The sequence below is a fragment of the Mytilus trossulus genome, chromosome 7, assembly GCF_036588685.1.
Source record: "Mytilus trossulus isolate FHL-02 chromosome 7, PNRI_Mtr1.1.1.hap1, whole genome shotgun sequence".
NCBI classification, from domain to species: domain Eukaryota; kingdom Metazoa; phylum Mollusca; class Bivalvia; order Mytilida; family Mytilidae; genus Mytilus; species Mytilus trossulus.
Window position 1 is genome coordinate 81,797,813 of NC_086379.1, and position 14,345 is coordinate 81,812,157.

Sequence of the window (14,345 nt, forward strand, 5' to 3'; positions counted from 1 at the left end):
AACCAACATAAGTGAGGCTCGTATCAAAAGCGTTTAAATGAAGAAAAGTTAAAGTACGAAGTTGAAGACCATTTTAGACCTTAAATATCAAATAATATTTTTCTGCACTCAAACATTCGTAATGTATTATATGTATCAAGTCACATGAGGGAAATGATCTAGATTTTACCGAGAAAAAAACACTTTTTAATAATATGTAATTTAATAAAAACAAAAAAACAACAATGACACACTTAATATTCATGAACATTTCTCAAACAAAGCATGGTTCATCTTACTGATAAATACGTCTTGCTCGTTCTTTCTTTTTCGGCAAGTCTTCTGTCGGTTTTACAATATCGACCTGTTGTGTCTCATCCTGACGTGTTCCTACTATTGTCTTTGTAAATTTCTTACTTGATATATAATTACGTGATAACTTCAGCCTCTCTTTTGTTGTGGTATTATTTGATGCAATAATGTGGCCAACAGCCTCTCTCCAGAAGCTTGCTACTATGTTAACAATGCCATATGTGGACCGCACCGGCTTTTTCCTAACTATTGTAATACCTACGTTTAATGTAGCATTCATCATCGTCATTAAAATCCACAACAAAAACAAAACGAAGAAAAAGTAATAGGCTCTACCCAGAACTGGCTCCACAGAAAACAAATCTTTGATGCTGTTTTTACCGATAATAGCGTTAACCAATGTTGTTGATGACACAAATAAGTTTTTGTATGTTTCTAGATGCCTGCCAAAAATTAAATGTCCAAAAGTTACAAACGCTACGTACACCATAACAAACATTACAAAACATCCACAAAGATCACGGCTCACATGAGCAAGAACCTGTCCAAATTGATTTATTCTTTCATTGTAGCTGAGAACTCGCATGATTCGGATAGTTGTCAGAAATATAATAAATGCCAAGAAAATGTTAAACAGCTCGTCCCAAGACGCAATATGACTGAAGTTGACGAATTTATTTTTATGATTTTCCCATTCTTCCATTGCCATATTAATCATTATCCATCTTCCAATATACATAACGGTAGCAACAAAGAACAAAATTATAATTAATATGTCAATAACATGCCAAAATTCTTTCCACATTTTCTTACCGTATCTCCGAAACCAAATATATTTATGAACAGAAAATACAATTATTCCAATAAGAACAATAATTTCACAAATAAAGATGAACATGCCAAGATTGCCGACATGTTGGTAAGGTCGAAACGGTTTAATCAAAGTACTGGCAATGACCCCACCTGTTTCCGGAAATTCTGTCAAAAACGTGATGAAAACAAAAACATTATCATCTACGTTGTACAATGTGAATTCTGTAAATATGGCTCTCGTTCTACGATCTATCCATGTGTATTTATGCAAATCATTGAGAACTAGATGTGATATGTTGTAGTTTACAACAAATTCTGCTATGTATCCACCACCGCCATAGGTAGAATGTAGTCCTGTGACCGGAAGTCCCCAAATATCAACAGACGACACAAAATTCCAGGCAACAGATGTCAAATTATATACAGCTTGCCCTCTGACACAGGGGCGAGACTCCCAGGCTACACAATAGTCTTCATCATCCTCTCTGTTAATGGAATATTCATCATAACAGGTAAAATTACCCAAGAACTGTGCCCTACATGGCTCTGAAAGAATTAAAGACTGCATTTATAGGACATGGCTTAATAATAATGTTTATGAATAAACAAGATGTGGGTGCCACATGTAGAGCAGGATCTGCTTACCCTTCCGGAGCACCTGAGATCACCCCTAGTTTTGGGTGGGGTTCGTGTTGCATATTCTTTAGTTTTTTTTATGTTATGTCATGTGCACTATTGTTTGTTTGTTTGTCGTTTTCATTTTTAACCATCGCGTTGTCAGTTTATTTTCAATTTATGATTTTGACTGTCCCTCTGGTATCTTTCGTCCCTCTTTTTTCGCACTTTGATGACAGGATAACACCCAATCTAATATCAGAAAGCCAGTTAAAACCATTTGATAGCTAACTTGTTATATTAGTTTTGTCTTTTCGTATAAAAGCGGCGTTGTTGTGTTGGTCCAATGTGACATCTTATATTCATTTTTGCAAATTCTTCTGAATTATGTAATAACTGTCAGTCTTTAGGTTTATTTCTCATATCATCATCTAAGTATTGTTTACGTATGCATACATTATAGCTCTTAAATGTCTGGGTTTAAGCGTTCCTGGTAATGGAAATAATAGAAAAGGGCTTCGGATGCAAAAAACCTATACATTGTTATTTTCATTCACCAATGAATACGAGTATTGTTTGATTGAAATTTGCTTAAACAATAACGAAGTAATCAAGTCCAGAGTAAGCTGCAATCTTCAATTTTATAAGTCTGATCTGGTCATTAAATACGTTTCTGGACAAGTAATTCGTAATAAACTCATCATAGATACCAGGAATAAAATTTTACACTTACGCCAGACGCGCGTTTCGTCTACAAAAGACTCATCAGTGACACTCGAATCAAAAATATTTTAAAAGACAAAATAAAGTACTCATAAGGGTTTATATATTATGTTTCGTACCTTGAACTGCTCTTAACTGTCTCAGTCTCATTGGCCCAACACGAAAATTGACTTGGTCATGTACATACAATCTTCTATTGGCTTTCAGTTGATCTCCATTGGTATGGTACCGTGGAAACAGAAATGGAATGAGGGTCTCATCGATCCATGCATATAAGTTAGCTGAACTTGTAACCTGTAAAAATATTGTATATTTTATTATATTTTCCTCAATATTGACGTAGATGGACGACTTCACACAAAAATCTATGATAAACGGGACGATTTCAACTTCCCAATTATCAATTTCCCATTTCTCAGCAGTAACATACCCTCTGCCCCTTCGTATGGTGTTTACATATCACAATTGATACGTTATTCACGTGCATGTTCACACTATACGGACTTCATATACAGGAGTGTGCTCCTTACGCAGAAACTGCTCGAACAAAGTTATGAGGAGGACAGATTAAAATTGACACTCCGTAAATTTTATGGACACCATCACGAATTGGTTGATCCATATGATGTCTCTTTAACCAAACTAGCTAAGGACATTTTTACCACATGGTAGATTGTGGTTTGTCATTATGTCGTCTAATCTTTTAATTACCAAACGTGACTTATTCCCGATTGTGACCGTTTTGCTGAATGTGAATTCGCATTACTATAAGACGTGTTTCTGTACTTGTTTATCCCAAATTCATGTATTTAGTTTACATGTTTAATGTTATATTTGTAATTCTTATCAGATTTTGTCAAATGTGTTGACGTCTTCTTATTATATATTTAGGTATGACGTATAGAAAAATTAATCACCTCCTCTTTATTAATTATATTAAATTTTGTACGATTATTTACGTTTGAAGTTGGATTCATAACAAACTGGACATATATATATATATATATTACAGTTAATTGCTATTAATAAGTATTGCAATATGCATTTTGTTTAAATGAATTATCAGTATTTAGTTCTAAATCAATCCTAGTTCTATCTCATTTTTGAATGATAGTTTTTCATATGTGACGTCATGCTGTTTCTAAATTTCATAAATTCAAATGTGGCATAACGTTTCTGCCTTTTCGCCATCGTATGTGACGTCACATTTTTTTTAATTACGTTGACGCTTGGACTGATTCGGATGTGTGTCTATTTTGTGATAAACTTGGGTTTAGTTTTCAGTAATTAGTTAATATTTCAGTTTCATTATGTATATCTCTTTCATATTCATTTGTTAAAATTTACTGTTTGCAATAGCATTAAGTATTCTATATAATAAGGATGTTCTTATCCCGTGCCTAAAAACAATGCCGTATTTGTCAAAACCTTTTCAACTTTTGATGTTCAGTGTTGTACAACTTTGTACCTTTTTCACGTTCGATCTTTTATATCTAGGCGTTATGTATTCAAATTTAGTTTTCTGTAATTAGTTAATACTTAAGTTTCTTTGTGTATATCTCTTTCATATTCATTTGATAAAATTTACTGTTTGCAATAGCATGAATTGTTCTATATAATAAGAATGTTCTTATCCCGGGCATAAAAACAATGCCGTATTTTGCGAAACCTTTTCAACTTTTGATCTTCAGTGCTGTACAACTTTGTACTTTTTTCACTTTCGATCTTTTATATCTGGGCGTCACTGATGAGTCTTGTGTGGACAAGGCGCGTTTTTGGCGTATTGAATTTTAAACCTGATGCTTTTTGTTATCTATTAATCATGTTTTTCTGTGTCTAATATGTTCACCTATTTATTTGTATTGTAGTCCTGTAATATTATGTTGTCATTTCAATGTTATATTTAACTTTGCCATTAAAGTGCGAGGTTTGGCATGCCTTAAAACCAGGTTCAACCCACCACTTTTATTCCCCTTTAAAAGTGTCCTGTACCAAGTCAGGTCAGGAAGATGGTCATTGTTATAATATTGTTCGTTTCTCTTTGTGTTGCATTTTAACGTTGAGTCGTTTGTGTTTTCTCTTATTTTTGAGATATTGAGATAAGACGTGGCACGGTACTTGTCTATCCCAAATTCATGTATTTGGTTTTCATGTTACATTTGTTATTCTCGTGGTGTTTTGTCTGATGATTGGTCTGTTTCTGTGTGTGTTGCGTTTCGGTGTTGTGTCGTTGTTCTCCTCTTATATTTAATGCGTTTCGCTCGGTTTTGGTTTGTTACCCCGATTTTGTTTTTTGTCCATGGATTTATGAGTTTTGAACAGCGGTATACTACTGTTGCCTTTATTTATAATATAACAGAAGTTATCAGGTGAATTTCCTATTTTGTGTCTTACGTATACATATTGAATGATTAAAGATTACATGAGCTACAAATTCATGACAGATATATTTGGTTTGTATCTAAAAAAAAATACACGAAAATATTTAAACATCGCAAAAAACTAACGTATTGATAAAAAAGGGTGAGTTGAATAAAACATAAAATTTGTTCTTAACTCTTACACTATTTTGTTCAACTTAGTTTGAAAACTTTGGCATGATAAAGTTCAAAAAACGTGAAAAATCTCGTCAATAACGACACTAAGAGACTACTGTTTTGAACAGAAACAGACAACGGTATTCTATAATACGTACTGTCTAATAAAGGCAACAGTAGTATACCGCTGTTCGAAATTCATAAATCAATTGAAAAAAAACAACAGAGTTACAAACTTAATTAACGAAACACATGAAATATAGAGAACTGAGACACAACAGAAACACAACACTAAAATGTAACACACACAGAAACGAACAAAAATATAACAATGGCAATTTTCCGGACTTGGTACAGGACGTTTTAAGAAGAAAACGGTGGGTTGAACCTTGTTTTGTGACAAACCAAACCTCACACATTTGTGAATTCTAGAAATGAACAACAATTGAATAGATATAGGAAGATGTGGTGTTAGTGCCAATGAGACAAATAGCTATTTAAGAATATTTTAAGCACATGATTTGAACCTTCAACTAAGTAAATTTGAGTATCATAGATGAGAGTTATGCAGTCGATACGAATGTTTTATACTTATTTACAAGTTTTGTATGAATGTTTTTTAAAGTGCTTGACTGCATTTATCCACAATGTGTTATATTCCATATTAAACGGTGCATGAGACAGGACAGACAACTAACCTGATCATATTTCAACGTTGAACCTCCAATTGAGAAGCTATTCGATGTAACAAGCTGCTGTTCGAGATGATTTTTGACATTATACCATCTTGGATCCCTGTTACTAAAACTGACACAATACAGAACAGCCAGGAATATCATATATAAAACTAGCTCAATGAATATTTCTTGCATTTTTAGGCGCTGCTGTCTTTTTTCTTTTAATCTAGCAACTGTTTGGGATTTCAATGGAGCTTGCGTGGCTTTGAACACATCTTAAAAGAAATAACAAATCAAAATCATGAAAAGTAATATATCATTCTAACATTTGATATTGTGAGGTTTTATTGACTTCACCCTTTCTGTTATATACATGTTAGTTCGGTATTTATGTTACTTATTTAACAATAGAAATAGAGAATATCAGAATTGCCAGCAAAAACAAAGTCAACCTAATACAAAAGACTGTTCTTACATAGACTTTTGTATTTTTTTTTTGTACTAATAACAATTATTCTACTTTTCGAAGGTGTTCTTATATAATTTATTTTCTAAATGATCTATGTTGCAATACGGGAGAATTTATGGGCCTGTCATACAAACGAGAGGTTTAGCTAACTATGAATCCACCATTTGTACATGGGGATATGCTTGAATCAAGTCAGGAATGCGCTTGTTTTCAATTACTAGTAGTTTGATGTGTTTTAACTTTTTTTATTTTGCGATTTGAAAAAGGACTTTTGGATTTGGATTTTACTTTAAGCTCGGTACTTTTGTTATTTTGTTTAAAATCACATTAGGATAACATAAAAAAAAGTTATCCATATATATATATATATATATATATATATATATATATAACTCGTCTAAACATCAACCCAACAATGTTAGATCTGTAAATTTGCTTTCGCAAATTTTTGGTTCTTCCCTCGCCGGGATTCGAACCCATGCTACTTTTATATGGATAACTTTTTTTTATTGGGGTTCTACAGGGATGCTTTATTTACAGTAATACATTCTTTTTAGTACACCAAATGCTTATCGATTCCCCAAAAACTATTATAACAGCATGAAATAAAGAGGTCCGGGTATTGGTTAAGATATGAGAAGCCAAACGAGCGAGTAATTAAAAGCAATGAAACAAAAAGTTGGTCGTAGATGTTTGATACACTTTGGAAACACCTCTTCAAAACGATTATTTTGTTCATAAAGGTTAAAGTTTTTTGTCAATGTAGTTTTTGATGACGCTGAAGTCCAATTAACTTGAGACTTGGTACACATGTTGCTTATGATATGATCTGCCTAATTTTAATGCCAATTAGATTTTTTTACCAAATTTCATGGTCCATTGCACCTGGAAAATGATTATACGAGTTGGGCATCCATGTTCTTTGGACACATCCTTGTCTATGTTTAGTAAGAAACCAATAAATAAAAAAAAATGTTTTACTAAAATGAGGTGACGCTCAGAAAATTTCAGTTGTTGTACAGATTTTGTCTTGCTTATATTGTATGTTTGATAATATTTTCTTCATCTATTTCATTGTTTGAAAAATAACATATGCATTTAAGTCTTTTGGGTCAAATCGATCTTTATGTGTCCGTATTATTGAAACGTTCTGGTTTGAAAATTTCCGATGATGGTAAAAAGTTATCAGAGGTACCAGGATCATAATTTATTACACCAGACGCTCGTTTCGTCTACATAAGACTCATCAGTGACGCTCATATCAAAATTGTTATAGAGTTAAACAAGTACAAAGTTGAAGAGTATTGCGGATTCAAAATTCCAACAAGTTGGGCCAAATACGGCTAAGGTAATATTTGCCCGGGATAAGAAAATCCCTAGTTTTTCCAAAAAAAAAAAGAGAGTTTAAAATAGGGAATGTTTAAATCAAGAAAGTGGATCGAATGAAGAATGTTTTTTATCTATTATTTTTCTGGATGAATGACTTTTAACCCGGACTGTATACATGATTTCTACCAAAAGGTTCAGCAAACATTTGTGTAAAAAGTAAGTTTATGAATTGAGGATTCAAAATTCGAAAGAGTTGGGCAAAACACGATTAAGGTAGTTTATGTCTGGGATGAAAACAATTACAGTTTTGTAAACAGTAAATGTTTAAAACCAGAAAAGTACATCGAATGTAGAATGTTTTTTTTTATCTATAAATATTCATAAAATGACTTTCAACCCGGACTGTATACATTATGTCTACCAATAGGTAAAGAAACATTTGTGTAAGAAGTGAGCATATGATTTTTTTCATGTTGTTTTTATATTCAATAGATATAGGGAGATGTGGCGTGAGTGCCAATGAGGCAACTCTCCATCAAAAGAACAATTTTTAAAAGTAAACCATTCTAGGTCAATGTACGGCCTTCAACACGGAGCCTTGGCTCACACCAAACAAATAGCTAAAAAGAGCACAAAATGAATAGTGTAAAATCATTCAAATGTGAAAACAAACGATCTAATACATGTGTCTGTAAATTGATTATATGCTCTTGAGTTTTACCTCAGTATTTAAAACGAAAACGTATGATATATGTTTCAACATTCATAATTCAATATAAACAAAGATTACCTAACATAGTTCAATATAAACAAAGATTACCTTAAATAGTTCAATATAAAACAAAGATTACCTAAAATAGTTCAATATAAACAAAGATTACCTAAAATAGTTAAATATAAACAAAGATTACCTAAAATAGTTAAATATAAACAAAAATTACCTTAAATAGTTCAATAAAAGCAAAGATTACCTAAAATAGTTCAATATAAACAAAGATTACCTACAATAGTTCAATATAAATAAAGATTACCTAAAAGATATGACAATGGACTTGCTGCACGTCTTTTGGTTTCTAGAAGAAGTTTCTCTCTGTTATATTTCACAGTTGTCTCCTTATAACTCTTTACAATCCAAGAGAATATGACTGACATCAATATGATCTAAAAAAAAGAAAATCAATCCTAAGGTATACATTTTGTTTTATATAGAAAAAACATGTATTTATTTCAAATAGTTCTTATGTATAGCTGTAACTTCGTCAATGATAAAATAAGCTTTTAATAGTCTACGTCCAGCCAGATATATTGATAATTGCATTTGTAACCTATTTGTTTTAACTGACAAGTTTTGCTTCCGACGTATACAGTAAAATAACAAAAATAAAGAGGTCTTATGAAAACTAAAGTCCATAAGTAACTGGCATATCCAAAGCTTAAGAACACCAAACGAATGGATAACAACTGTCATATTCTTACTAGCATTGGTCCAGGCATTTTTATTTATAGGATAGTGTTTTTACAACACCTTAACAAGTTTATTAGAAATATTGCTAACCATTTTACATGTGATGTGAAAGCAATATTTTCTTACCTTAAGTGGATCAACTAAGAGTATTGATTCAATGAATGACATAAAGAAACATAGCAGCCATTCCTCTGACTTTGTCTTTCCCCATTCCATGCTATAAAGAATTAGGAAAAATCCTGATGTAAAGACGGCTAATGTAACAACTCCCCATGCTACATATCTACACCAAAACGGAAGTGAAAATTCAGAATCGTCTGTAACATCTACGTTTATGTCTCCCTCATCGGATTTTAGTGTCATTACTTGATTGTCTTTAGTATTTGTAAAAGTTTTCTTCTCATTTTTTGAACGAGGTTTGGAACTTCTGAACATATAAGATACTAACAATATTGGAGGTGCAGCAATAATTGCACTGACAATTGAAATATATATCCCAGAAAGAGATAATTTAATCGGTCCAATTGAAAATTGACTTCCGGTATTTTGTCCATAAAACATTGCACTTGAGATCATGGTGAGAAACAACAATGTCAAACAGCAAGCCAATCTTTCTAACCTTGTAAAGTTGCTATCTTCAGGTCGAATGGCAACCGATAACCATAAGTGATTGTCTGTTGTGTTTTGTCTAGTTTGTTCATTGAATAAAAATGAGAATTTATGTTTATCCAACTTATCAGACACAGGAATGGCACACTCAATGCATCCATCATCGTGGTCCAAAGAAAGCCATTGATCACATATAAACAGATACCTGTCAATTGAAAGAAAGAAAAAGAACGATAAAGCTATTATCGGCACCTTTAATATTTGAAATTATAAAGCTTTTATGATCTACCAAATAACGGCATACAGCTAATAACAAGACATTAGCATGTAAAATATAAGTATTTTTTTTTTTATTAAAATATGAACTGAAATATTTGTATTTCAGCTTATAAATTGATAGAATGCAAATGAAGAAAATTAAAAAGCAAAAAAAAAAAATGGAGGGTGCGTGAACTTGTTTACGAAATATTAGCCATTGAAAATTTGGCGTCAAATAATTCTCTCTAGACTTTTCTTATATCTAATATTGTCACCTTTTTTTATTTAAAAAAACTACGAAAAAATAACAAGGATGTTATAAGATTTTGGAATATGTCTTTTTAAACAATTTGTAATAAAATATTTAAGAAAAGTAGGGGGTAGTTGGCAATTTTTTTTAATGTCAATACATGGTTAAAATCATGAATATTTTTTTTAGTGACACTTATCTTTCATTTTGTCTATAAACTATTTGTCAAATGACTATTTTATTAAATAATTGTCAATTTTTACATGGTAATGACATCATAGTGATATCCCAGACAAACTTTATGCTTGTAAGGTTCATCATAACAAACGGACAAATATGGCAGTATTTACATGCCAAAAACTACTCTGAATACAGACTTACCTGTGATGTTGGAAAAGTTTTAATTCCTGGCATCCACTAGATATATTAAAGTTAGGTGCATTTTGTGTTTCAGAAAGATAAAACTCTATTGGATTTCGATGGGCATTTTTTTCCTTCATGCATAAGTTGTTAAAATTAACTAAGTTGTGGTCTAACTTTGAGGTGCTCCCTCAGGTAAAACGGTTTGTTTTGTTTTGAATTGCCTTAACTGACATGGACAAGAGGTATCTTGACAACTATAGTTGAGTAAAAGAGTTTGTCTGAGTGGACAGTATCAAAGTAATTCAGGTGTTTGTTTGAAAGGAAGAAAAAATGCCTTAAAAACTAAGAAAGATTTTGTCTTTCTTTAATACAAAATGCATTTTCCTTTAATATATCTAGTGGATGAAGGCCTTAAAACTTTCCAAACAGCACAGGTAAGTCTATACATAGAGTAGTTATTGAGGTGAAAATACAGCCATGTTTGTCCATTTGGTATGATGAACCTTAAGTTATCATATAATTGCAACCATAATCATTCAATAAAATGAACCGATAAAATCTTATAGATACTATTTTGCAACTTGTTTAGGCAACAAATTGTCTTTTTCATTCGTTCATTCATCGTATCACTACAAATAGAACAAAACAAAACATATTTATAGCTTATTATTCATAAAAGGAGACAAAATAAAGTATGTGAGCTTTACCTTTCACCAGTTTGCACATCCTCTAGTATGATTTTATTAAGATACCATGATGCTGAATTTCCTTGTCCACTATTATCATGCCAAATTTTTAATACTGTTGGGTCATTTATTGGTTTAGGAACGCTCATGACAAATTTCCGGATGCTTCCAACATCAAAACTCTGTAATATAAACATAATCACTTGGTTAATCCCGTCAAATAATAATGTCAATGTCTGTCCGTAGCCTCGTCAATCGTTATTTTGTGTCCCATGTTATTGTTTTCTATTGTTTGAAAAAAATGCGGTGTGCATGGAAGACATTTTCATTGTGTCATTAAGGTTTGTAAAAATTCTTGATAGTATATGGACGGCTAATATCTAGCAACATATAGATATATATATATATATGTCCCTTATGGATGACTGAATGCTGTCCTCAAGATGTTTTATCTTATAGTTTTTATAGTTGTCATTTTATTAAAATATACTCATAACTTATTTTTAGTCATAGCAAAGAAAGAGAGATTTTGGAATTAAAACTGACATTAAGTAACGAACAAAAAACAACAACGATATATAGAAAAGTATTGGCTTAGATAAAGGAATCCTACAAATAATAGTTAGTGATCTCAGGTGCATCGGAATGGTGAGCACAGGTTGCACCCATTATGTTAGTTAATGTACATACACATTTAGAGAAGAAACATTTTACTTGGTCATTATTGAAAAAAAAGATAACGGAAATGGGATCATGATTATTAAACCACGATAAGATATCCTTTTATACTTTTACATGTACAATGGGTTGAATGCTAAAACATTAAAGGATTAATAATTAAAAATAAACCACCTTGATATCTAAGACTTAGTATGCGTATTTGGTTACACCCATTTATCTCTCTGGCAAATGGCATTGCATTATGAATGTCGTTTAATGATGCGTTTTAACTTAACATATCTTTGTAGGTCAGTCACAATGCTATCTGCTTGCATCGTTGTTGTGAGTTTCTGTAATGAAACTGTCTAGCAAAACAAACGTTGACTTATTCCTGGTTGCAACATCTGGATGGCATATAATTCAGACTTGCATTGTTAAGTCTATGCGTTATTGAATCGCAAATAATTCAAGATTTTCTACTGTCTGAAATCTGAGGATATATTTATGTCTTAGAACGTTTAACATGTCTTATTTCCGAATGTGACATTTTGACTGAGTGTTGCTTAAGTCAAGTGTAGGTATGCATTCGACAAATGTTCCAAAAAGAAAAAAACAGCGGGGTTTAATGCTAACAGTTAGATTTGTCACGCTGTCAATAACCGGCACGACCACAAATTTATCAAACGGTTATGTGTGTTAATAGTGAATTCGTGCTGTCGACTTCAAAACAGAGTACCAGTGAATTACATGATTCCTCCTTTTTGCCATTTGTAGCGTTATGTATCGTGTCACTTGTTTAGATCACGAAATGAACTGCTTAGGGGCCAGCTAAAGGATGACTCCGGATGCGGGAATTTGTCGCTGCATTGAAGACCTATAGGTGAACTTCTGTTGTTGTCTGTTCTATGGTCGGGATGTTGTCTCTCTGACACTTTCCCCATTTTCATTCTCAGTTTCATGTAATTGTGAAGAATAATGTTTTCTGTTTTTTTGTTTGTGTTTTTATAGGCAATCATACCGCATGTTGATTATATCAACTGTATTAAAACATGAGAAGTAAGAGAATTATTCGTTAAGTTCCCTTTTTTTTATCCTACAAATAATGTAAAAGAACGGATTTTTTGGACCACGAACAGACAAAATACTCACTCGATGTGTTTCATCATCTAATAGTCGTACATCTGGTTCATAAAAATGGTTTTTCTTTGGTTTCCCATCAATTATCATCAAACCTATTCTGGATTTTGTTCCAGCATGTCTGTGTAATCCTGTGAACACCGTCAGAATGTACAAGTAATCATCGTAAGGACCGTTGTCACTCAGGTATGATAAAGCCCACTGCAAGATTTAGATTAACACTTACAATAAGGATTCGCTGAATTTTTCCTTCATTTTGATAAAGAAGCTATCCGTTTATTTCTTAATAATAAATAGACCGTTATTGAAATAGAATTTTTTTTTTTATTAACCCACTTATAAACCCTTCCGGGTTTGGGTTTCATACTATGATGACAATGATTTGTGTTATGACAGTAAAATCGTTATAAAATAAAATACAACACAATAGCACATCGAATAGCTATCGCATGCACATGGAAGAGAAAGATAATACGGGAGATAATCAATAAATGTGTGAGGATTATTCCCCTTGATCAGTATCTAAAACGTTAAAGACATGGTGTTCAGAATTGGGTAAAAAAGAAAGTCCAACTGATTAGATATTTTTGTTAATTTCTTTCATGTTCACGCACTAACCAATAACTAAATATTAATGTACATGTACAGTACTTCGATGGTGTAAGCTACCCATTAACACCATACACCATTACATCATACACCCGTTCACACATGTTGTTTAATTGAATGTTGGTTAGTTGCTATTTCCACTTGTAATAGATCCATGCATATTCAGAAAAAGAACACACGAACAAATAGATGCAGTAAAAATGTCCAGGATAAAGGTCACAGAAATGAAGACTGCCAGTTGAAAATGAGGATATATCAGATAGGGACAGAAATTTGGCTTGCAACAAATAAAATGTATATTTCTAAAAGCATGATTTCTTCATCGAATATGGTACCATAGCTACTATGGATATGATGTTTTACATGTTTCGTGCATTTGATCGATGCTATAGGTTGTATTAAATACGGTTATATGGTCATAAAAATTTCTCAAAAGAAGGAAACAGACGTTGATTCACTTATTTTTGTGGGTATCAAATTTCGTGGATTGTTGAAAACTTGCATAAGTCTATTGAAAATACGTTATTCGTTGATCATTTGAATTCGTGATTCACCCGTATCCACGAAACCTACGAAAATTGGTATCCAACGAATAATAATGAATTCACAGTATACGTTGTAACTGTGAATGTGAGGGTCACATGTGCTTTAGTATTTTATTTAATTGTTTATACATATATATTCTCTGTAACTATGTAATTTCTCGTTTATGAGAAATAAAATTCTTTCATTCATTCATAACTTTAATTGTTGTATATTGTAATTGATGAAAAGTAATGTGGACATTAGGTATAATTATTTTAAGTGATGCAAATTCAGCTTTGTTTGCATGATTGTTTTTCACTTAATTTGAC

General features: G+C 32.1%; 2 protein-coding genes across 2 annotated transcripts; both read right to left on the bottom strand.

Annotated features, from left to right (window-relative positions):
• Positions 1 to 254: 254 nt before the first annotated feature.
• LOC134727290 (polycystin-2-like) lies at positions 255 to 9,144 on the bottom strand. The gene is made up of 5 exons (XM_063591669.1): positions 9,046 to 9,144; positions 8,486 to 8,615; positions 5,678 to 5,931; positions 2,562 to 2,736; positions 255 to 1,650 (listed from the first exon to the last, which is right to left on the bottom strand). Exons 1-5 carry the CDS (start codon positions 9,133 to 9,135, stop codon positions 275 to 277), a joined length of 2,025 nt encoding a protein of 674 aa, XP_063447739.1. The 5' UTR covers positions 9,136 to 9,144; the 3' UTR covers positions 255 to 274.
• A 2-nt stretch (positions 9,145 to 9,146) lies between these two features.
• LOC134726711 (polycystin-1-like protein 2) lies at positions 9,147 to 13,595 on the bottom strand. Its single transcript, XM_063591127.1, has 5 exons — positions 13,575 to 13,595; positions 12,895 to 13,083; positions 11,107 to 11,267; positions 9,286 to 9,733; positions 9,147 to 9,158 (listed from the first exon to the last, which is right to left on the bottom strand). Exons 1-5 carry the CDS (start codon positions 13,593 to 13,595, stop codon positions 9,147 to 9,149), a joined length of 831 nt encoding a protein of 276 aa, XP_063447197.1.
• Positions 13,596 to 14,345: the final 750 nt, after the last annotated feature.

Coding starts and splice junctions, on each gene's coding strand:
- LOC134727290 (XM_063591669.1), bottom strand. CDS start 9,135: ATGGAATGGGGAAAGACAAAGTCAGAGGAATGGCTGCTATGTTTCTTT. Junction 2,737..5,677: donor CAACGTTGAAATATGATCAG/GTTAGTTGTCTG, acceptor ATATTTTTACAG/GTTACAAGTTCAGCTAACTT. Junction 1,651..2,561: donor ACAGTTAAGAGCAGTTCAAG/GTACGAAACATA, acceptor TAATTCTTTCAG/AGCCATGTAGGGCACAGTTC.
- LOC134726711 (XM_063591127.1), bottom strand. CDS start 13,595: ATGTGTGAACGGGTGTATGAT. Junction 13,084..13,574: donor TGTGTGAACGGGTGTATGAT/GTAATGGTGTAT, acceptor TAAATCTTGCAG/TGGGCTTTATCATACCTGAG. Junction 11,268..12,894: donor TAGATGATGAAACACATCGA/GTGAGTATTTTG, acceptor TTTATATTACAG/AGTTTTGATGTTGGAAGCAT.